We start from the raw sequence: 25,608 nt of genomic DNA, 5'->3' as shown, positions 1-25,608 counted from the left end.
ACTATAGGGACATTTTTAAAATATGTTAATACATAGTGGTGTCACAGTCAAATATAGGCTGAATTCAAGACTAATTATTAAAATATTTCAGAGAATTTTTTGTTACTGATTTGTAGACATCTATCAAGCATAGCTTCTTCAGAATTTACTATGATCTTAGATTGCATTAATTATATCATGGTTGGCAAACTGGCAAACTTTTTCTGTAAAGGGCCAAATAGTGAAAATTACATGCTTTGTGGGCCATATGTGTCATAATTATTCAGGTCTGCTGTCGTAGCACAAAAGCAGCAGTAGACGATATGTAAATGAATGGATGTATCTGTGTTCCAGTAAAACTTTATTCACACAAACAAACACTGGGCCAAATTTGGCCCATGGGTTGAGTTATAATAAACTCCTGCCCTAAGTTTCTCTTTGCATTGTACCCTAAGATAAGTTGCCTGATTGCCTCTCCTCTAATTCCTGAACGTGGGAATAAATGCTTCCATTGTATAACCCCTTACCTTCAATTATTCCTTTGTGAATAACCTGGTGTGCAGATGCTACATCCCACCATGTCACCCTGATGTCAGCCCTATTTCAGTTTTGCACATTGCCTTTCTTGTTTCTTTTCGCTCTGAACTGACCTTTCCTGAAGACAAGCAGCTATAGTTGTTTCTCTTGCATTCCCTTGCTTGTATTACCATTTTTACGTGATTTCAACATTTACCCCAAAAATGTTTTGCTGACATATCTTTTGTACCTAGGGAATTGTGGTCAACCTTGTTTAAAATCTTCAGGACATGATTGGTTAACCTCTTGCTAAACATATTCTTCCTTTTCTTAAGTGAAGCTCAACCACATTTAACGAGCCACTCTCCTCAAAGAGCAAGAGGGTCTAGGGGCAGAATTAGTCTTGGCAAATTATTTGTAAAGATAGATGTTGGTCTCTGAACTTAACGCATCCCTGGAGAGACGCCTGCCTTGGCCAGGAGAATTGGGAACAAGTCCATTGCCGGTGTGGTAATACCTGGCTGCAGTCCTAGACAGTTCCCTCCCAACCTCGATCCAGCTCACATCTTTGTCCTTTCCCTTGAAGCCCCTTACAGTCTCCATCCTTTCTTCTCTCTCAGCATTTTCAAGTTCTAAAACTTTACCTGCCATGGACAAACTTGATGTTGGCAGAGCTCTTCACTTGTGTGCATGAAGGCTTGTAGATTATTGAGATTTACTACATGATTTAAATTCACTGCTTTTCCTATTCAGCAATTTAACTGTAGCCCCGGATAAAGGTGATTTGTGTGATCCATCTTGCTTTGTGTCTCACTTGACATTCTGCCTTTTTCATGACAGGTTGCTGAATGCTATAAAGCCAGGACTTGTTAAAAAGATCAATAGATTGCCTACCCCCATTGCAGGATTGGTGAGTATCCAGAATTGAGATTTATTTTCCAATATTCCCTCTCTCTAACCTAAGGGTCATGACAGTGCCATTTATTACAGTTCTCTCCTGCAATATATATTCCACTTGAATGAGAACGCATTGAATCCATTAAACTGAGAGGTCACTTAAAAATGAAAGATTGCAGTTATGCCTAAATGGCATCTTAATCTTTGTTTGTATTTTTCCCATGAGTGATAAGGACCTTTATTCTTAAAGAGGTAAATTTGTTTTGGGGTGAGAGGCTGATAATTAGGTTGACCCCAGGGGAGGAATGTGATTATAATTATGGTCTTCTCATTTCATTTTTTTGCTGTATTCCCCTGGAATGGAAGGGAGAGGAGGTAGAAAGAAAGAATTTTATGATTAACAAGCAGCACTTTCGTGATAAATTGCTGTTTTCAATCTTAAAAAGCTACTTGTGTTTAAATACCACATTTGTAGGCCAACTCTTCTAAAGACATAATGGACACTAAAGGTGGTCCTAATATCATCTGGAGAATTGTTTAAGCAAAGCCCTTGCGCTTCTGAACCGACCCAACTAAAACAGATAAAACACACATGTTAACGTAGTCAGAAGCAGGAATATTTTTCATGCATTGATATGTTTCATAATTCTTGGCAACTAATTTTAATTATTTAATTGATGTTGCCTTTTGTGTAAAAAAACGGCTAAAAGGTGGAAGACCAAGAAGACAAACATGTCTTAGTTCTGGAAGGAATTTGGCATGTACATGTGCGCACACACACAGACATGCATGTGCATGCACACACGTGTGCACAAAGGCTGAGGATGTATGTGGCCTGGTAACAACTCACTCACTCTTTGCATTGTGACAATCTTCAATGCATGTGGTTTTGCAGAAAACAATTAGAAAAATGTTAAGAGTTTAGGCAGGCTCCTATGTAGACCTTACTGATTGTTGTTAAAGGGTTTCTTATCCATGTCACCATGACAAATTGAAATTAGATGTAACCAAAAAAATATCAACTGTGTTTGAGAACTGTGAGGGTCATGGTAATAAGGTACGTGGTTTCAGCAAGGAATCAAGTAGATTTTTTTTAATTGTAAAAATTATTTATGTGGATGCATTTTATTTTCCATTCTGGTTAGTAGTAAGTTGGTGATTAGTCATTAAAAATCCTTTCAGTTGTTTGTCAGAATCATGTAGCCAAGTAAGTTAAGAGATAGGTAAATTTGAAAGGAATTGATTAGAATAATTTTATAAAATAAGTAATCTATGTATGTGTATTATACCTTGTATATAGTAATGTATACATATATTATTTTTAAACTTTTTATTAAATCCATCTCTTCCAAATGTTAATGCCATAGTCTTAACGATGCTGACAAATATCTGTTGGCCCCAAGCCTGTGGCATCTCCTGACCTCAGCGCTCTGGGATTTAATGTTACAGGAGCAAAACTTGCAAGCATGAAGCAGAGAAAGGCCCCAGTAAAATCCCTGTGAACAGAGGCAAGCAGCTCTAGTCCAGAACCTAAGGAGAGAAGGGTTTTGAAAACTTAATGTAAAATGTGAATCAGAAATAATTTTAGTAAAATTAAGGGTTTGGGACATGTGCATTGCCCTCTGTATTATTTCTTATCATAGATCAAATATTCTTCTTTAAATATTTCCTTGACTTTGGAGCAGGCAGGCAGTTTGATTCAGGAAAACAAGGGGGGGCCTTGGTTGCTTTCCTTCCGTTTTATATCCTTGACTTTTATTCCTCCTCTTTCCTTTTTCATGTGAATTTCCTTTCTACTTTGTCCTTTCCATCATTTTTCCTTTTTCTTGCCCTTTTCCAACTATCACTTCCCCACTTACCTTCATGCTTTATCACTTACATCTTCTTTTTTTTTTTTTAAAGATTTTTTATTTTTTCCTTTTTCTCCCCAAAGCCCCCCGGTACATAGTTGTGTATTCTTCATTGTGGATTCTTCTAGTTGTGGCATGTGGGACGCTGCCTCAGCGTGGTCTGATGAGCAGTGCCATGTCCGCGCCCAGGATTCGAACTAACGAAACACTGGGCCGCCTGCAGCGGAGAGCGCGAACTTAACCACTCGGCCACGGGGCCAGCCCCACTTACATCTTCTTTATCAATGTATTATTATGATATTGTGTTTTATAATAAGAAATATATATTTGATCTTTAAATTTCTGGTATAGAGCTCCTAAAACCCTTGGAATTTCCTAAGTAATATGAGCAATGGGAGCATCTTTGTAACAGTATTTGGTCTTTTTCATTGGTTCCTGAAATAGATCCAGTTCCGTAAAGGGTAAAGGAGTGCCTTGTTGTTCATAACAAGCCCCTTTCAACCACACCCGAGTTTATGTTAGTGAGTGACTTTTGGAAAGCCCCAAGGCTGGGGGCTGGTTGCCAGGGAAACCAACCAGGTGATTAGAGGGTTGGAACTTTCAGCCCTACCCCTCAACCTCCAGGTGGAGGAGGGAGCTGGAGATTGAGTTCCATTTAATCAATCATGCCTGTGTAATGAAGCCTCCATAAAAACCCAAAAGGACGGGGTTGGAGGGCTTCCAGGTTGCTGGACCCATGGAGATTTGAGGAGAGTAGTGTGCCTCAAGAGCATGGAAACTCCCTGTCTTTTCCCACACACCTCGCTCTATGTACTTTTCATCTGGCTGTTCATCTTTATCCTTTATAATAGCCATTATAATAAACTAGTAAACATAAGTGACTGTTTCACTGAGTTCTGTGAGCCACTCCAGCAAGTTAATCAAACCCAAGGGGGGTTGTGGAAACCTCTGATTTATAGCCAGTTGGTGAGAAGCACAGGTGACAACCTGGACTTGTGATTGGCATCTGAAGTGGGGCAGTCTGTGGGACTAAGCCCTTAACCTGTGGGATCTGACACTATCTCCAGGTAAATAGTGTCAGAATTGAGTTAATTGCTTGTGATATTGAAAAAACACACAGCAGCATTATCTTTGGTCCAAAAAATACTTCTCCAAGTATAATTACAACCCATTCACTAACGATTCCTCAATCTACAAATCTAGTCAAACTCTTTTCCTCTCCTCCAGTTACCTTTGGATCAACAGTTCCAAAAACCAGTGCACTAGTTGGGGTCCTGGCAAAAAACAGAACTGCCACCCTTCTCTCCCCACGCCCCACTCTGCTAATGTTCTTCCAGGGTTCTCTCTTCAAATCTATTGTCTCTTTCCTTTCTATGCTCATATTCTTGTCTATCTTCATAACTTCGGCTCTTTATAGCATTGACCCAAATCATCATTTCTCTCCAAGTTTTTTCTCCTGAACTCCAGACCTCTTGTTTTGTTTATTGGACAGCTCCATCCGATGTCCTACCAGCACCTCAAACTTAACATATTCAAATTATACTTAATTGACCACTCCTGCCCGCCTATTTTCCAATGTCAGTAAAAGCATCATAGACATACAGTTTCCCTAGTTCAGCTATCAGGGAATTTTGGCAACTTTCTCCAATCTGTCTACTTATCTGCATTTCCTTGGCCATTAGACAAGGTGAAGAGCAGGCTTTCCTCATCTCTTGCCTAGATTATATAGTCAACTCACAGTTCCTCAAACATTATTTACTCTCATGTATAATGCCTCTTCTCATGCTACTTCTTAGGAATATAATACTCTCCTGCTACTCTTCTTGACAAAATCCTGTTTATTTGTCAAGACTTAATACAAAACCACCTCCTTTGTGAAGCTTTAGCATTTATGATCCATATGACCTTTTATTCTAGAATAGTTAGCATCTCTTGCTTTGGGAGGAATGAGTTAATACATTAGGGAGACGAAAGACAGCTGTGTTGAAATATGCTTTGGGGAGTAAGATTTTGAATAATTGTTGTTAGCAATTTGAAACTAAAGATATGTGAATGGTTTAGTATTCATGTTAAGACATTGTAGCTTTAAGCAGTTGATTGGCCATGATCAAACTTACTAATGCCTATAATGGGTACAAATGATGTAAGGTGTTCTAGTGACACACTAAGAAGTCACAGCATCACCTTGATAGAATGTCTGCCAAAATATTTAGCCTAAATCCAATTCTGAGGGAACAATCAGACAAGTCCAAACTGAGGAACATGCTGTAATACAGCTGTCCTGCATTCTTTAACACAGTGTCATTAAAGACACTTCCCCATTCCCAAAAGGCTAGAAAACTGTTACAGATGAAAAGTGACCAAAGAGATATGACAGCCAAATGTGTGATCCTTGATTGGGAAAGAGCAACTCTAATAGATGTTATTGGGACAATTGGAGAAATTTGAGTGTGGATTGAACATTAGGTAATGATATTCTCTCAGTGTTGAATTTCCTTCATGTGAAAACTATCTTGTCCCAAATAGTTATGTATATAGGGGAGTACTCTTGACGTTAGGAGGTATATAAGCTGGAGAATTTAGAGATGAAGTGTCATGATGTGTACAACTAATCCTCAAATTGTTGAGCAAGAAGTTGGCTGTGCATATAGTGTATACTTTTATACAGACACACATGGAGAGAGAGAGAGAGAGAGAGAGAAAGGAGGGAAGGGAGGAAGGAAGGGAAGAAGGAAGGAAGGAAGAAAAATGTGGCAAAATGTTGGATCTAGATAAAGGGTATACAGTGGTCATGGAAGTATTCTTGCAACTTTTTGGTAATCTTGAAAATTTACAATATAAAAAATTGGGGATTAAAAGACATTAGTTTTCTTGTCTTTTTTGAGGGGGTAGAGGGGACCTCAGATAAGCAAGTAGGCTTGAAGATAGCAGAGACCATCTTGGGTTAGTGGAGATGCAGCCTTTTATGTAAGTGTATTCTTCACATGACGTTTTCTACCTCCTATATTTGTGACATCAGGAAAGAGCAGAGTTCCTCAAGAGCATCTACAGACTTCTAGGTTGGTTTGTACTTTTTCATGGGGTTGACAGGCTACTGGCCATCTATTGATCAAGAAGTCCTCAGTAGCAGGGACCATGGAGATCTGAGAAGTGTGGCCTGGGGGTGTCTGGAACCCATGCCTGTGTGTCTTAATGGTGCGGTGTTGAGAAGAATCCATTAAGATGGCCCAGCTGCTTGACTTGAAGATAAATAGAAAAGTGTGTTTTCACATAGCAATCCCAAATTATAAACACATGTGGATTTACAAAGGCATGAATAGGTGTATTTTAGCCCCTGAGTTGAGATGTGGTTACAAAGAATTCAGGGGTGAAGGTGTTAAAACAAAGTAGTTGAAAATCATTTCCTGGCAAGAATGCAAAGACCCTGGATCTAGGTCTGCGTTTCTTCTGTAACGATTGCTGACATATGAAGCCGTGTGGTGACTGCCTGCAGATGCTTGCATTCTTTTTTAGGTGTTAGTGATACTGTTAGCTATTGCCAGAAAGAAAGACCTCAAATTTAGGTCTTGGCATACCAAAGGCTTTTAAGAACGCTGCCCTTGAGTCTGCCAGTTCGTCAGTATTGCACAATCAAACCACTTCCTGAAACTTGATTTAATGTCATTAGAGATCATGCTAACTAAATTGTTTCATCTCAGAAACATTAGACTTTGTGCAAGAGGCACAAATATATGAAATCCTTGCTTACAATAGGAATTTGGGGATTAAGCTTTTTCTTGCCCAGATTTTAATTGTAACAGCCGTTTGTGTGTGTTGTGTGTGTGTGTGTTCACGTTTGAAGTATAATTGGAAATAGATGATATTTGGGGATTCTGCCCTCGGATGCTAAACCTTCCTAGAGCAGTCATGAAATATTTGCTTGATCTTGCGTGTGAATCCACGAGGATAAAAGTGATCTGAGAAAAAGAGCATCTTACAGCTGGAAGGGCATCTTGGATATATTCATTTTACAGATGAGGACATGTGGGTCCATGAAGGGAATTATTTGCTCAAGATCACACAAATAGTGAAAGCTGACATGAACTCCAAGCCCAGGCCACCCTTCTCCTTGGTTGTGGCACTCTCAAGTGTTCCCAGTTGAAAATGGAACATGTGTAAATGACAGATTATTTTACCTCTTGTAAGAAAGAAGGGGAAGCAAAAGACTTAATTTTTTAGTTCCTCTCTTTTTTTTCTTCCTTTTGGTCAATACCTTCAAAATATCTTTCCAACTTCTGTGAAAGGGCTCATTTCAGGGAATGGCTCTTTGCCTAATGGATGCTGGAAATTTGACTCTAGCTGAAGTTCAGTAGGATACAGCAGGAATGTAACTGGTAGAATTATCCTACTGTTTAGTTCTTCTAACCCACTCAAAAACTTATTCTTTAGAAAAAGGATGTATTTTTCTTTAATCAAAAGAGAAGTTTTCAAATATGCTTAGAGCTGAGCTTCCTGAAATGGATAAAAAATGTAAGTTTCCGTAAACTCTGGATTTTAGGAAGCTTTCAAAAAGTATCTGCTTTATTTTATGAAACTGATACCAGAACAGTTGATGTTTCATTGTTTGAGGGAGGTCACAGTAGGGGAAATGATGAAAAGGCAATAGAGATTTACGCATTACGAGAAGATTAAAAATATTGGACAAAAGGTAGACATAAGAAACTGTTGAAAACTGGGTAGCAGGAGTGAAAAGCCTTTATACAAACTTCATAATTTTAGGAAGATGACAATGCAATAAATTTGAATCCCAGGTGTTTTGGGTGTCTACCTGCCAAGGAGTGGTTTCCTACAAATCCTAACTGGAGATTAGCTCTTGTATGCCTCAGTTCACCCTTATCAATGTTTTATAATTTAGGTTTATATTCTACAACTTCCTTTAGAATTTCTAGAGCACTCACCTTGCCTTCAACAGTTTATCTTATGGGCCTCCCCAGAAAAAGCTGGTCCAAGTTTTATCCTCTGCCTCTGTTTTGCTTCCAGTTAAAGTTGTCGTTTTAGGCCGGGAAGGAGGCAGAGCAGGCAGAGAGGCCAGGGGTGTAAGTTTCCATGATAATAACCATCACCTGTTAGATCCCCACCATGTACCAGGTGCAGCGCTAGATTATCCTTAATCTTTACAATTGCCATGCAATGTAGTTATTGCTGTACCTTTGCTAGATTTCAGGAAACAAAGGTACAAAGAGGTAAGTTACCAGCTTTTTCATAAATAAGAGGCAGAGTTGAGATTTGGACCTTGGTTAGTCTAACACCAGAATCTGTGCCTTTTGTCCTGTGATACATTATCTACATTAGGCTTTACGATACATCACTGAAGCTCAACACACCCAAACATCTGGAGACATCACCCTCTAAGAATGTCTCATATGTTTTTAGAAGACAACCTTTCACCTCTCTCATTTCAGATCTATTAATTTCACCAAATCGGAGCAGTGGCCTATTTTAAAAGGCGCTTTAAATGTAGTATTTCTGCTATCACCCCTATAAAATCAATCTCCATGTGGAGACACCTTAAGCACCATGGTCAATGAAGCATGAGTTCAACAACCAGTAATAATAGGAGAAGATTAGAAATCTTGACTGGAGTCTTTCAAAAAAAATGTCATAGAATAGTGCCATTCATAACCATGCAGCAAAAGTTCTTAAAATGCCCTTCTCTCTCTCTCTCTCTCTCTTTTCTTTACACACACACATCACATCTCACTCTTGCCAGCTTGCCTCAAATCTCTCCCCACTCCCAAATATCTAAAATCTTCCAGACTCACACCGTGCTAGCTCCCGGGAGTCTTTCTTGCTTTTTACTCCTTCCTCTGCTATGACTAACCCTCAGCCTTTTCTAGTTCAAATCAATCCAGCTAGACTCAGCTCCTTTCAATTCCCCCTTCACTCATGATTCTGATTCTGGACAGCAAAGACTCAGGAAGAGGCAGACACAGAATTCTCCTTCCTAGGCAGGGGAGGAGGAGAGACTTGGAATACTCTCACCCAGTATATTTTTCCTGCCACATTCTGCTCTTTGTGGTAGTCGCATGGTACGATCAGAGGTCTCTGGAGGTGGTCTTGCTCTTCTTTGGGGACAAGTAGAAACTGGTAGCTGAGCAATTTTCTGTGTGAAGGAGGTACATTTCACTCAGGGAAATGAATAGACCCTGTGAAGAATCTCAGCCAAAATTGAATTTAATGACATACTTTCTTTTATCCTCATCCCTGGCACAGTGGGGAAACCTCAGTTGTGTTCCCACACCACACACACAAGGAATGCTCAATATGCTGCTCTGGAGTTTGGTGCCAAAGTGGAGCCGAAGTAGCGATGGTGGTTAGCATTTTCGTAGGTTTAGACATAAAAAAGCACAGACTGTAGGGAAAAACAACAAAACACATGAGGTTTTTGCTACACTCAATCCCGCATTCAGTTGAATGGTGGAATATGAACCTAGCGGGTGCTTTGTTTATCTTATCCCTCCCAAGTCAATATGGATTGTGTGCTGCTAGTTGTAACAGCTTCCATAAGGTAGCTTCTAAAAGCACAGATTGTCTCATGTCCCTTATCTTCTCAAATAACTTTATATGGCTGCCCACTGCTTATGGAATAAAATCCAAACATCTCAGAAAGGCATTAAAGGCTTTCCCTGAGCTGAGGTGACATTCTAGATTTATCTCCCAGTACATATATCACTCCTAGGAACCAAGACTATGGCTAATTTATGACCTAAACCTAAAGACTTGACCACATCGTGAACACAAAGATAAAAGTGTGTCTGTTGGTGAGAGCCATTCTCCGCAGTGAGTTGGACCTGGTGAAGGGGAATTCTGATGCCCACTGTAGCAGGTTGGCTCTTGGTTATTCACCAGTGTGCTTGGATCAGACCAACGAGTTAATCCTCTTGCACATCTTTTTTGAGTACTTAGCAAGACTCAATAGGAGTTTTTTGTCTTTCCCACTCATCCTGTGTTTATCATCTGCCTTCTGATTTTCTTATTTGGTAAGTTATTAATTGCTGTGTAAGAAATTACCCCAAAACTTAGCGGCTTAAAACCACATTTATTGGGGCCAGCCTGTGGCGCAGTGGTTAAGTGCACATGTTCTGCTTCGGTGGCCCAGGGTTCGCTGGTTCCGATCCCTGGTGTGGACATGGCACTGCCATGACAAGCCATGCATCCCACATATAAAGTAGAGGAAGATGGGCACGGATGTTAGCTCAGGGCCAGCCTTCCTCAGCAAAAAGAGGAGGATTGGTAGCAGTTAGCTCAAGGCTAATCTTCCTCAAAACAAAAACAAAAACAAAAAAAAGAAAGACGGATTTTGGGGCTGCCCGGTGGCACAGCAGTTATGTGTGCACATTCCACTTTGGTGGCCCGGGGTTCCTGGATCGAATCCCGGGTGCAGACATGGCACTGTGCAGCAGCCATGCTGTGGTAGGCATTCTACATATAAAGTGGAGGAAGATGGGCATGGATGTTAGCTCAGGGCCAGCCTTCCTCAGCAAAAAGAGGAGGATTAGCAGCAGTTAGCTCAGGGCTGATCTTCCTCAAAAACAAACAAACAAACAAACAAAAAACCCAAACAACATTTATTATCTCATTGTTCCTGTGGGTCAAGCATGACTTAACTGGGTTCCTGGTTCAGAGTCTCTCACAAGGCTGCAATGAAGGTATTGGCCAGTGTCATTTCAAGACTTGACTAAGGAAAGATCTACTTCTAAGTTCACTCATCTGGTATTGGCAAGATTCAATTCCTTTTAGGATGTTGGCCAAAGCCATCCTCAGTTCCTTGCCATGTGGGCCTGTCTACATAGAACAGCTCACAATGTGACAGCTTGCTTCATCAGAGTGAGGAAGCAAGAACAGCCAGAAAGAGAGAGAACAAACAAGATGGAAGTCACAGTCCTTTATAACCTAATCTTGAAAGTGACATTTCATCATTTCTGCCATATTCTGTTGATTAAAAGCAAGTCACTAGATCCAGCCCACACGCAAGGGGAAGAGATTACACAAGGACCTGAATACAGCAGGATGGGATCACTGGACTGGGAGCTATTCAGAAGCTGCCTACCACAGTGAATGAAATGGTTATGTTAATCTATTGAGAAATCAGGGCATCGATTTCTTATTTTCCTGCAAATGTGTCCCTTATAGTTACAGGATTTTTCTTGGACCACCTCTTGTGCATGACATTTAAGATCTGTTTCCCAGTTTTCTTCTGCACAGTTGCACTAAAAAGAGATGGTATATTCTCTCTTGCTTCCCAAGTGAAAATCTACTTGACTCAATACATAATTCCTGCCTTTCACAGGATCGCCTTTTAGGAGACAAATATACAAATAAGATCTAATAAACGTAGACTGTGAAATGTTAATCAAATATAATATACAAGGCAGAATAAGCCAGAAATTTCTATTTGAGATTAAGGATCTTGGAAAATGTGGGATCTGAACTAGGTATCTACAAATAGTGAAGACCATTGGAGTTTGGGAAAGGGACATTCTAGCCTCAGGGGCTGGAATGAGAAAGGCTCTGAGTCACTAGAACCTGAGTCTCATCTGGGAGTGGCTAGTATTTGCATATGGCTGCAGCTGGAGCCCCAGAGTCCCTGAGAGAAATCAATGCTGTGGAAAGTGGACCAGGAATAGTAAGTTGAGGCCAGAAATGCCATCTGGAGGTCTTTAGACTCATTTTGTATGCAGTAAGGGCCATTGAAAACAAAGGAATCTTGTGTTCCAGATAACTCTGGTGGCTGTGTGGAAAGATTATGGGATGAGACCAGCAACAAATGTCAATTAAGAGACAAGCAGTTGAAATGAGAACGATGGACACCTAAACCTTGGCAGAAGCGGTGGGAATAGAGATGAGGAGACAGGATTTGTGTTTCTATGTTTTTTACTGAATATAATATATCATCAATGATAAGACACACCATTTTTAAAACTATAATATTTTAAAAAGCTGTCAATTAAATTATGACACAATAATAAGATACCGGCAATGGAAAGATGCATCTTTATTTCAGAGGTAAAAAACGCAAAATTGTACATCTTAGAATTGATGAAATATGATAAATAATCTTAGGAAGATGACATCTGCATGTTAGACTTGAGCAACTTGGAGGATAGTGATGCCGTTAATAGGAATCATGGGAACAGTTGATGAGAAATGGGTTCCAAGAGAAAAGATGAATTCTCTTTTGGACATATTGAGTTGGCTATCTCTAAGGGATATTCATGTGCAGATGTCTGGCAGACAATTGGAAATGCTGGTTTCAAACTCATGGAAAAAGTTATTAAAAATTGGACTAGGTTAATGAATGGATTATTTTTGAAGTTAAATCCTTATGCTTAAGTATATATGAAGACAAATTATTTCTTTGTCTAAAACCACAAGCTTTGAAGCTTTTCACCCCCAAATTGTAGTCTTATCTTTGGAGTGTCTGATCCATATCGGCCAAGACGTGGGGGAGGAGGAAGGGTGATAAAAGGAGCTTGAGACTACAGGAGGAATCATTAGCAACTGCACTTAGATAGGAAAGTCATGACAGATAGTGACTTAGGAAGATCTTCATGTAGTGGACAATTCGTTGAGATATAATAGCTGCCCTATCTCGTACCCTCTAGCCTCTCTTCTGCTCCTTGATCCCTCACACTTAGTACTAGGCACGTGTGTTAGTTTACTAGGGCTGCCATGCCAAACTACCACAGACTGGGTGGCTTAAAGGACAGAAATTTATTTTCTTACAATTCTGGAGTCTGAGATCAAGATGTGGCAGGGTTGGTTTCTTCTGAGGCCTCTTTCCTTGACTTGCAGATGGCCATCTTCCCTCAGTGTCTTCCATGGTCTTCCCTCTGTGTGTGTGTCTGTGTCCTAATCTCCTTTTCTTAGAAGGACACCGATCATATTGGATTAGAGCCCACTCTGAAGACCCCATTTAACATGACCACCTGTTTTAAAGACCCTCTCTCCATATACAGTCACATTTCTGAGTTACTGGGCGTTCTGACTTCAACATATGAATTGCAGGGAGAGGGCACAATTCAGCCCATAACAGTGGGCAAGCCAGCCAAGCACTGAAATTCTTATTCACATGTGTTATGAATGCCTAGACTTGCTAGCTGAAGTCTAATATCCTTCTCATGCACCACAGATTATTTTTCCAAGCTTGTTTCCATAATTATTTTGTGTCTCTGCAGAGGTGGAAGGTTATATATAGCAGTGCTGTAAAACTTTTTTCTAGGTTTTTTTTTTCTCTTCCTGTCCCTGAAAAAAAATGCCATTCTTTGAAGAAAGAAACCACTTGTTCTCCCTTATCTTTCATTGAACAGCGTTTAGCAGAGTTTGTGACATTACATCAGTTCCTCACTTTTTTCCCTTAGGAACAGACCTTCAATTAGGAACTGTGAGGAAAGAATATATAATAGCAGGAAATACATATTTCAGCCTAAGTCTTAATGCTTTTTTTCATAGTCATAGCTTACCTAACGAATAAATTTCTGTGGAACTAATTTTTAGCATCTACTCCATACCCAGGGCTGTAGGAATTCTCTTGTTTGACAACAGAAAAAAAGTTCACCAGATATCTGAAAGCATTGTATGACAGAGTGAGATCATGCTAGGCTGAAACAGAACTTCTCTTAAAATGTGTCTTAATCTGAGATTGTTTTTGTAGGAAGTTTGTGTTGGCAAGCATTTCAAAAGAACTTGCTAGACACCTCTCTTGTAATTAGCTGGCTTCCTGCTGGAATCTTACGTCTCCCCTCATCTCAATGGCTGCAAAAAGTAGTTTCTCTTTTTTTTTATTCTCTCCGCAATTAAAATACTGTCTTTGGGAGTAAATTGTTTGGTATTTAATTTATCTTTTCTAAAATTTAACTTTATTCCAAGATTTAATTTGACTTGAATATTTTCCCTATTAAAGAAAAAAAAGATGATTGATATGATGTTATGAGAACGGTACTTTGCCTCAGTGGTTCTCCTTCCGCAGATCCGCGACACTAGTCTAACCATGAGGAGAGTATCAGACAAACCCAAATTGAGGTGCAAAATACCTGACCAGTACGCCTCAAAACTGTCAAGGTCATCAAAAACAAGAGGGGTCTGAGAAACAAGGAAAAGTTCAGAGGAAGCTAAGGAGATAGGCTGTCTAAATATAAAGTGATATCCTGGATGGGATCCTGGAACAAAAAAAGTGCATTAGAGAAAAACTAATGAAATCCAAATAAAACATGGAGTTTAGTTAATCGTGGCATACCAATGTTTGTTCAATAGTTGTGATCAATGTACCATAATGGTATAAAATGTAGAGTGTGAGTTGTACTGGAACTCCCTGTAATATCTTTGAAATTTTCTGTAAATCTAAAATCTATTCTGAAATGAAAAGTTTGCTTAAGAAAATGGAATGTTTGAAGGTAATAAAACAGAACATAATGCAGGGAAACTATAAAATAGGCAAAGAAATACAGAAGTTATTAATAAATATTAAATGTCAGCCTACCATTTGATGGATTGGTATCAATAAATGACAGGATACCAGTGAGTCAGTCGGCGTATCAGTCTAATAAACTTTTACAAATGATGAATTGGTTGTAAACACTGTGTTTTATAGCGTTTGAAATTTCCAAGCGGTAAATCCACACATGAGGTTTCTGCTCACGTATTTCAGGATCCCCGTTTTTAGAATCTGCACAAAGAAATATTTCATGTCCTTTAGGGAGGTTTAATAAAAAACAACAGGTGGGAAATGGGTTTTTCAGTAGCATGAACGGCCATAACCATAAATACTAGTACCTCAGAATTATACCAGCAAAGGATTGTAAACACATTAATCACCCAACAGTGCAGAAATTCCATTCTCAGATGTCATCTCAATTTCAAGCACAAAGATTAAATGCCTCCATTTAAATTCAAAACACTGAATGGATATGATGATCCTTTATTTTCATGGGGATTCATGGAGTGAGTTAGCCAGTTTCCTCATTTGTAAAATGAGCTTGATAAATCTCATCTCAGTACTGTTGGATTAAATGAGATGACATATGTAAAATACCTAATATGGTAGACGGTACATGGTATGCTTTCAACAGTTTGTAGCTGTGCTTATTACTGATTATGTTCATGATTATTATGGTAGCTTTAGAATTGCAGAACTAGAAGCTATTTAGAGATTTATTTTTGAAACCCCATTGTTTTACACACAAGGAAACTGAGACTCAGAAGACAGTGACTTACCTGGGGTGATACAACTACTTTGTTCCAGAGTTGGGACTTGAACTCTTGTCCCTCTTTTGGGACACCTACTAGGTGCCTATTTCCAGATCCAGATTTGCTGAGACGATTGGGTGCCTACTAGACACTAGCCGCTGTCACAAAGCTGTCCTGCAGACTTGCACTGGGGCAACTGTACCTCCTGGGGATTCTGTTCCTCTTCTTCAGAGGGAGCAGAATTCTCCGCCTCCCTCCCCAATAGGTGTGGCCATCACGCTCTCTTCCAGTTAGTTCCCTCTCACTGCATCAGCATTTCAGGCTGTTGCAGCCTGCCCTTGGGCAGAGCAGGGTTTACTGTGCTGACTGTTTGGGGGATGGGAATGTAAGGGAATGTTTCAGCTGCTCTGTTGGGGCTGACTGTTGGAGCACACAAGGAGAGATGCCCCAGCTTTCTCCCAGTGTGGGCATGCTGGAGTTTAAGGCGGAATGTGAGGACTTGTGGGGGTAAGTACAATCCGTTATGAGAAAATACATGTTTATGGGTGTCCATACGGGAAGGAAGGAAGCTATTTAGAGTTGAACACTTGGTTAAAAGAAAAAAAAAAGTGCCTTTTTATACGCTTATGTCGTATGGTTAAAATAATATCAAAATTACTTTCCTATGGAGTTCACCTTGTCCCCTGATATTTCTACCACCTGTTGCTTTTAATTAAGCCTTTTGAATTCTCTAAGGAAACCATTGTTTTTTCTTTTGAGGTATGTCATGGAAGACATATAGACACATTAATTTAGCCAAAAGAAAGAGAATCTTCAAGAATTGTATGAATTAAAAGCAACTCTGCTCCATCTGAAAGGTTTATTCCACCGGTCCTCTGTTCCTCAGCAGCACGTGGGGTCATGACGTAAATGTGACTGCATGCATCTGAGCTGCTGTTTCACCTGAGTCCCCCTCATATTGTGCTCTCATTTCCACCCCCTCCCTCCCTTTGCTTTCTAAAAATCTCCGTTTCTTAAAATGAGGAAGGAAAGAATTGAGGAGAAAATTGGGGAGGGAATGAGGAGGCAGTGAGTCTGGGTTCAAGGGCTGCATCTCCCAGCCCAGCCCACTGAGCCCTTGTCCTTCAAAGTCAGTATTTACTGCAGGCTGGGGAAGGAATGGAGGTTCTTTCTGGGCGATTCTCTAATAAAGCCCTGTCAGACCTGTCTGAATGCTGAAGACTTCATGGCCCTGGTTATCGAGGGGAAGGAAATTTTCCTTAGTCAAATTTATGAGGCTGGGTTGAAAACCAAGCTGAAGCAGAGCCTAGCGAATCCCCACGGCAAAATGATTCATCTTCGTAGAGTTGGAAAATCTATTTTTATCACCTTTATTCAGCCAGCTCCTCATTTTTATTCCCTCACCGAACGACTGCTATTTCCTTCGTGGTGCTGAATAAACCAAATGTCTTGGGAGTCTGAAACTTCACTTCGGGTTGTTCCCTGCGTGGCTGATTCAGCAGCCCCCAGGAGAAGGGGATTGTTCTGCACTGCGTGGGTGGGTACTGTGCAAGGTGAAGGTCAGAGTGAAGGGAGGCTGCACACGTCAGCAGCCTGCCTTTTATCCAGGAACTCTGCCTGGGAGTACGTGCCACTCTGCTCTCCTGCCTTTTGTGTGAGTGTGAGAAGGTGACTGGGTGACCTGTAACTCTTCTAGCCTAGAAGACCTTTCCAAGGGTGGGAAGAAGGGGCAAGAATACACCACTCTCCCTATGGCTTGCCATTTTGACTGTTTAGCAAGGCATGGAAAAGTAACCAATACATCTCCTCAATCTAATAATAGAGCAGAGAGGGACTTCCAGACCCCATTTTATTAGTTTCCCTCTTTCTCTTGAGGTCTCTATCTGTGCCATTCCAGGCTGCTGCATATTCTCACTGGCTCTTGCTAGAGTCCCATGTAATTCTGAGAGAAGTGGTGATTGTTTTGTATGAGGAATTTTAAAAGATAAAGACAAGGAAAAAGAACAGTTCTTACTGAATGGCCCTGTCTAATGGATTCTGCCTGCTCACTGTTGCAAATGGCAGCTAGGAAAGCAACAGGAATGTTGACTCTATAGAAATAGCATCCATGGTGGTTGGGGGTATTTTCAGCATCTGGTATATAATAGGCACTCGATATATATTTTATTGAACGAATGGCCAGGAAGCCATTCCTCATAGCCCTCAATTAGTCTTCTTCACAGCTATCCTTCAGGGGGCAGTGTGTGTAGTGATTAGGAGCTGGTGTTCTGGAGTCAGATGGTCCAAGTCCACATCCTGGATTTACAACTTCTCAGCTGTGTGCTCTTTGGCAGGTTGCTCAAACATCTGAGGCCTCTGTTCCCTTGTCTGTAAAATGGCAATAATATAGTAACTACCTTATATGGTTTTCATGAAGGTTAAATTAGCTGATATAGGTAAAGAGCTTAGAATTTCTCCTGTAATGTGGTTCAAGATGTGAAGAGAGGAAAAGCAGCAGCAGGAGGAGGAGGAGGAGGAGGAAGAGAAGGAAGAGGATTGTTTATTGGGATGGATTTGGGAACTTTTGAGATTTTGATCCTGTCTTTTGAGTTCAGTAATTCCCCTAAACCATGATTTCAGTGATTTACAAGCTCTTCTTTGTTCAGTACAAGGAATAACATGAGAATAAAAGAATAAAATGGAATTTAAGAAATAAATGGGTTACTTCTAATCTCTCAACAAATGGTTATTGTGCTCCTACTCCATGCCAGGTACTAAACTAACATTGGACATTCACTGTTGAAGTAGTCATAGTCATAACTTTAATGGATGCTACGGTCTAGACTCTGTTGGGCACCATGAATTCATTGGCTCAGTGAACACCGCTGCTCTGTTTCTTTTTCTTTGTTAAAAAGGTGTGTCGAGTAGACCTAAAAGGTTGGTGCTTTGAAACTTAGTTCTCAGTAATGAGTGAGGGGTGAGGAGTAGAGAGAGTTGTGTGGGTATGGAGTGGCGTACAAAACCCAACTCTACTACAGTGTAAAGGCAGTGAAAGATATGTAGGCATGGCCATTGGATTGACCTATGAAACTGGAGGAAGTCCAAAGCAGTGATGTGTATAATCAGCCTCCGAAACGTAAAGGAGCACAGGTAATATTAAAAAAATGAGAGAACCAAAGCTTTTGTTATAATGATGTGAAGAAAGACCCATTAGAACCTAAGAGTCCTAAAGCCCAGCTTTGAGAGTGTGGACTGAAGAAGGCTGGATTTCTCTGAGGTCCTCCTCTCCTGTCAGCTCCTGGTATGCCATGGCAGGTGGGCTTCTGTTTGGCCCTTTTCAGGGCCTGGAGTCTCACATCTCTTGGAAATACGAGGCTGATCTGATCTCCATCTGGTTTTGCCAGTCTGTAGAACATTATGAGATTTTAATTTGGTATATCTTTTTTTTTGACTTTGGAGAACGTCAACAGTGATCTCTACCTGCCCTTTATACCATTCACTCACCTTTGCCAATCTATTTATGTGGCAATTTTATCTTTAGATGTCTTATAGCCCAGAACTGGTAAGTCACCGGTGTGAACTGTGAATGGGATAATTAATAATTTTTTATTCTACTTTCATCCTGGTGGCTGGATTAATTCTTGGAGTCTCTGTTTTCTGTAAGCAGTCATTTCTTCCACAACCCCTATCTGTGAAGAAATTGAGCTTGTGAAATGACTGGGGCATGTTTTGCATGGCCCTTCTGTTTGATTGCCATGTAAGCTTTGGCAGGGATTTCCACAAGCATTCTGTGGGTGGTGCTGGAGAAAGACTTCGGTAAACAGCCTCCTGGCTGTTGTTGGCTGGGTCCCTGCAAATATCATGAAAGATCCAACTTGAAAAGTCACTGAGGATTCCCTCCCCTTCCTAGAGCTGATCCTAGGACAGACATCTGAAAACCTGACCTCAGCCGTATTGTGAGATGAGCGGTGGTCAGGAATTGGTCTGTGCTTGCAGGCTTCTTTTTGGCTGCTCTGTGCAAGAGTGGAGTTCTGACCACATCAGATTTCCTCACCTCTTATTACACATCCTGGGATTTTCACCTGGCCCTGACTCTGCTGGAGTATTTTTGGATAGACTCTCAGTTCATCTTCCTCATTTCTGTTTCAACTTTTCACTCCCAGAATAACTAACCAGACTTGGAAGTTCCCAATTTATTGAGTTCATCCAGGCTACTGCTGCTACATTTTGCTTTTAGGAATATGGACAAACTTAGGAAATTCTTGGATATATATGAATATATATATCTATATGGGTGTATATGGATATGTATATATTTGTATTCTATGGATATAGATATGTGTGTGTGTGTGTGTGTGTGTATATATATATATATATATATATATATATGGTTGGTTTGTTTTTTGTGAAGAAGGTTGGCCCTGAGCTAACATCTGTTGTCAATCTTCCTCTTTTTGATTGAGGAAGATTGTCACTGAGCTAACGTCTGTGCCTATCTTCCCCTATTTTATGCGGGATGCTGCTGCAGCGTAGCTTGATGAGTGGTGGTAGGTCTGTGCCTGAGGATGTGAACCTGCGAACTCTGGGCCACCGAAGCAGAGCACGCGAATTTAACCACTATCCCGTGGGGCCAGCCCCTGTTTGGTTTTTTTTCCTGAGAAGGTACTAGAGGTAGGAGGTTTCTGCTCTCACACTATTCAACCAAAGCACTTGAAGATTAAAACATTTAATTATATGAATTTAGCAGTAAAAATTTGTAGGAAGAAAAAAATACCTAAGAGAAAAATTGATTTAGGTAGACTTGTAAAAAAAGGAAAAAAAGAAAGAAAGGAAAACTGATTGGTCAGCAACTGAGTATCTGTTTGTTTCCTGACTTTTATTTATTTTTTGTTTTTGCCCTTAAAAAGCCCATGTGCCTATTTTCTGAGGTTGACCTATTTTCCTTGTTTCTATCTTTTTCCATTCCCATAAAACAAATATTTGTAAGGTTTATTGCCACATTGATATTTCAGGTGTATCCAGAAATCATCCTATCACAGTAGCTTGCATTCTATTATACTGTCAGCAAGCCTGATCTAGGTATTGTCTGAAGCCAGAGGACAGTCTCACTTCAGTGCAGGTATTAACAGTAAGAGAGAAAAACTTCCTATAGGCTGCTTATACGAATTAACTCCAATGCATTGAAAATAAGAACTAAACAAATTATAAAATATTCCTCACATTATTGCTAAAGAATTAATCTGTTTCGATGCTGGCAAAACTGATTACAAGTTATAATGGTCAAGGGATCAGTTGACTTTCAAGAAATAAGTAACTGGCCAATCTTTGGTACCACCAGCATGTTTTTTGGTAAATAATATGTTGGTTTGATAAAAGCTCATTGCATAAAATTTGTGATTTGTGGGGAAGAAAGTAACACATGGCGCTGTGTCTGGGAGACACAGATATTAATTCTATGGGTGGAGTCAGCACTTCCTTCTCCAGCGAGGAGTATTTGAGCCTAAGACAACTGGTGTCCTTCAAGGCGCAGAATTCCAACTTGGCTAAAGATATATAACTTTTACTATAAATATACATATTATATATTTTATGATTTTTAATAGAAATATGTTAACCTACGTTTATAGATTTAAACATAAGAACAAAAACATATGAAATAGATTTGAGTGTAGTATTAGGGACATCTTTGAGATACTGCATAGAAAATGATTTGTCCCTAAAAGAACTTGTATTTAAGAAAATTGGATTTTCCATCAAATTTACTCAAACACGACAACAGGCCAGATTTAATATATATGACAATTAAACTTTAGGTCCATTTTGTCCCCAGATGAAGCTTTCTTCTTTTCTTTGAGCACGGGGATGAAGGCTAGCATACCGTCCAGTAGACTGAAATGTGTCCCTGTGCTCATTCTGTCTGCATTCTGAACACAGTTAATTGGACAGCATGTGAAGGAATGTTGTCACCATCTTAGTTTTTCTGTGCAGGTCTCAGCTCCCCTGTCAGGTTCTGAGCCCAAGAGCAGTGCTATACTCTGGAGTCCTGATGTCTTGGCCAGATTTCTGATAAAAAATAAAAAAAAAAAAAACAGAGGCGTGTCTGTGTCATACTTTTATCGAGAGCATGTGGTGTGTATTTATTTTGTGATAGGTTTTTATCACTCGGTAGAAAGATGTTACTGTATCTTAAATGAATGATCACTCATCCCATCATTTCTCAGATCCAAGTTGTTTTTTCAGCATGGGTGACAGATTTAGGGGGCATGTCAAGACTGCCATGGAAATATTCCTTCTCCAGATGTTTACCTCTGGATTTTTATCTGAAATGCAACGTTTTCACCCATGGGCATGCTTTCCTGCAGCAAGTAACACGATGAACTCTAGGCCTGGTATTTCTGACTCCCCACCCTTGCCCCGCAAGCCTCCTCAGCTCCAAACCCATGATTATGCTGGATACTTTCTGTGTTATGCTTTGGCTTGTAATGGGCTAGCTGAAAGATACACTGCTATTAAAGAAATCTATCATCCTTTTGAGAACAAATAGAGCTGTTGAAAGAGTTTAAGAACATAGTGACTCCTTGAAAGACTGTCAACATTCTTGAACCCTTTGACTAAAAGTGAGTTTTCTTCTGTGTGTGTGTATATACTGAAACTTATAAAAAAGAACCTCAGTAGCAGGATATTTGAAGCTTTTGTGTCCTTAACCTTGCAATGTTTTTCTTGGCAGGACTTGAAGGAAACTTAGCTGTCATCTATTTTCTGCTCCTGTTGAGGGGAGCATTTGGATTGGGAGACTCTGGGGTGGCAGGGAGAAGCCAGCAGAGGAGAGAAAGCCCAGGAGCTGCTGGGTGCTGAGTTCTTACCTAGTTATTCCATTGCATTCACCCTGCTCCCCAAGGCTGAGTCTGTCTTTGTATCTTTTCTCATGTGTCTCCACTACTGTGGGGCTCGAACAGTGGAGCCTACCCTGGACCACACACATCTCCTTTTGCTACCAGGTTTGTCTCTGGACACTGGATCAGCCCTACTGCCCTTAGGATGGTTATGCTTCCTAGGGAGCCTCATCTATCTGTGCTGGAGCAGCTGATGAGGACTACGCAAGCTTTGCTGTCATGGGTTTAGCCTTGTGGGACTCCCCAACTTGCCTAAGTTGTCTCTTGGGTCCTTGATCCAAACTCAAGTTGCCAGATAACAACAAGACAGTAATTTGAATTGGTCTTTCTTCCCTCTTCTGTCTTTCTTGTTTCCATCCTGAAAACAACTCCTCTGAACTGCCAAATGCCTGCAGGGACTTCAGCATCATAGCACAGGTTATTTTACTCCTTTGTATAACCTGAGAGTTACTGCCGATACAAAGGTGAAACAGATTTTATTCATCATCCTGAATTGCGCTGTGATGAGAGTTGGAATGCTAAGTCCAACTTAGAGATATTTTTAGCAAAATGAAATATTTTGATGCATATCTCTCACCTGAAATTTTTCCCAGATTTACTATTTCTAGCTTCTCAGCAACTTCACAAAGGGGTATTGTATTTGAATCGGAAGAGAAAAATATTTTTATTTCCTGCCCTTGATGTTTAGTGAAATTGATAAAAAGCATCAAGGCTCTTTGAGTTCTGGATCTCCCACAAAAAAAAAAAAAAAAACAACAAAAACAAAAACAAAACACATTATGTAAGAAAGAACTTGAGTGGTTTTTTCCTGTTTGTCAATGTGAAGGGAGAGTTACTGTGGAAAATAAGGGGCAATCATCAGCAGGAATGGAAAACAAAGAGCTTTGCTAAGAAAATCATAGCAAGAGGTATTGGGCAGCTACCATGTCTTCTGGCACTAAACTTAACATTGACCTTGACTGATGGCTTTGACTTTCCCTCCCTGGGATAGTTCAAAGGCTCCTTTACTCATGTACATTCCTGAAAAGAGACTGCTGCAACTTGAGTTGTAGGGTGTTAGAGCTACGTTGTGTTTTGTTAAATGGCTATTTAATCAATAAATGAGTGAGTGATAGTCTCTTATGGTTGATCAGAAAGTATTCATTAAAAAAAGCTGTGGGTTTGACTTCTCAAAAAGTTACATAAACACAGAGCTCACGTACTTAAGCAGTTAGAAGACAAAATAATGCATTCAGTCAAGAACATGCATTTCATTTCCTATTTATTTGCCATTTTAATTTTTTTGGCCATAGTTTAGAGGGCCCAACTGTTATGTTGGCTAAACTGGCCAACATAAAGTGTTAACCATGGGCTGAATGCTTTATAAAAAATAAGAAATTATCCCTGCTTGGCTTACCTATCTATTCATTCACCAAGGTTTCCCAGGCTGTCATTAGATTTCTAAGCCGACATTTGGTGATATATTATTTTCAGTGCCTAGAAGCCTATGTTCTATGTAGAGCAGGAAGAAGCCCTCTGCTATCTCTATTTTTTAAGGTAAACACCGTCTCCCAGGGATTTTTTATGTTGTTCTCTTACACTTGTCTGTCCATGGAATGAAATCAATATGTTGATTGTTTTTATTTCTCGGCTTTCTTCATGCTTACTCCCCTGCAACCCTTTCACCATACCCTTTCCTTGCCTGATTTACTGTTCCACTTAGCCTGGCATTCCAGGCAATGAATGGATTGCTTCCCCTGTGATAGATTATGGCACTAAGGTAGTAGTGATCTTTAGTATAATTGGAGCAAAAATTGCTGTCCTGGGTCAGCCCCATTCTTCTCTAGTCAACTCCATGTTCTGTTAGCCACAGAAAAGCCAAGAGTTTCCCCTCCCCCCATCCAGAGGAATTCCTTAAGGTCTGCACTATATTTATATCTCCCTGTCAGCTTAGGTCTTTAATACTGGAAGAGTCAAAGATTTGCAAAGGGAATTTTTCTTTGCACTTTCTCCTTCCTACTATTCTTTCTTCATTTTATTTTATTGAGGTATAATTGACATACAACATTATATTCATTTCAGATAGCCAATATAATGATTTGATATTTGTATAGATTGTGAAATGATCCCCACAATTAGTTAAAATCCGTCAGCATACATAGTTACAAAATTTTTTTCTTAGAAGCACTTTTAAGATCTACTCTCTTAGCAACTTTCAAATATGCAATACAGTATTATTAACTGTAGTCACCATGCTGCACATTATATCTGTGTGACTTATTTATCTTATAACAGGAAGTTTGTACCTTTTGACTACCGTTGCTCATTGTGCCCACTCCTCAACCCCCACTTCTGGCAACCACCAATCCTATTATTCTTGAATACGTTAACTACAGAGGCCCAGATACATCTCCTGGCTTAGCCACTTCCAAGCTAGGTGACCTTGGGCCAGTTATTTAACCTTAATGTAAGCTTCAGCTTTCTCACTGTTGTGAGGATTAAGTGAGCGAATGCAGGTAAAACTGTATGTTTCTGTGGTGCGTGATACGTGCTTAGAAAAAGGGAGTGATGGTAATGGTGCTGATGCCAGTGGTAATGTCACTCACATCCTTCCTGAAACCTCTATTTTCTTATCTGTAAATGGCATAATGATAGTACCTAACTCATTGATTTTGTTAGGAATAAAGTTATATGGATCAATTTAGTGTTTCGTCTGGCATCTTATAAGCTCTCGGTGAATGGTGGTGGAGACTCCTGCAACGGTGTCGATTCATTATCCTTTGCCTGTTTATCTCTACTCTTCATTTAAGGCTTGCACTTTAAGCCATAAACCTATCTATGAGGCCCTAAAACTAAACTAATCAAGTCACTGTGAGCAAGTCTCTTGTAGCTCTTTCCGTCTCTATTCCTCGTTGTAAAATGACGGTGTTGAACTAAACGCTCGGAATACTCTCCAGCTTTAAAGTATTTTAGCAATGATCACTCCACCACTCAACTCAGTTTTGAAAACACCTGTTAATGAGAAACTCCTACAAAGAATTTCTTTGCCCTCTGCCACCAAAGACCTTACTAAGTTAGTCTCTTTAGTCTCTTAGTAAATTTTCTCTTATTTAAAAAATTGGGCTGTTTCGTTGCTATGATTAATGACACCATCAACTGGCCCTATCTAAAAGTGTAGCCGATCAGTCTCTCATTCCCCAAAGCCATTCTTATTTCTCGTGGTTATATTCTACAAACCCTTGGCCGGTTTCACCAAAAATTAAATCCTGATGCCTTCCAGATACACTCCA

The 25,608-nt window shown here is 40.0% G+C and overlaps 1 protein-coding gene across 15 annotated transcripts in view; it reads left to right on the top strand.

The window, feature by feature from the left end:
- The window catches only part of LIMCH1 (LIM and calponin homology domains 1), a 312,143-nt gene that overhangs the window by 142,037 nt on the left and 144,498 nt on the right, over window positions 1-25,608 (top strand). For 13 of the 15 annotated variants that reach the window (XM_044767755.2, XM_044767751.2, XM_044767754.2 and 10 more), the window contains exon 3: window positions 1,336-1,405. In XM_044767755.2, the coding sequence (XP_044623690.1) occupies window positions 1,336-1,405 (70 nt within the window). Of the gene's footprint in view, window positions 1-1,335; window positions 1,406-15,755; window positions 15,975-25,608 lie in introns of those variants that run through there. The other 2 variants (XM_070505974.1, XM_070505969.1) reach the window with 2 other exon arrangements.

Source organism: Equus asinus, chromosome 3 (genome assembly GCF_041296235.1).
Source record: "Equus asinus isolate D_3611 breed Donkey chromosome 3, EquAss-T2T_v2, whole genome shotgun sequence".
Lineage (NCBI taxonomy): Eukaryota > Metazoa > Chordata > Mammalia > Perissodactyla > Equidae > Equus > Equus asinus.
The sequence above is the reverse complement of the archived record's forward strand: the minus strand, read 5'-3'. Positions and strand labels throughout refer to the sequence as shown.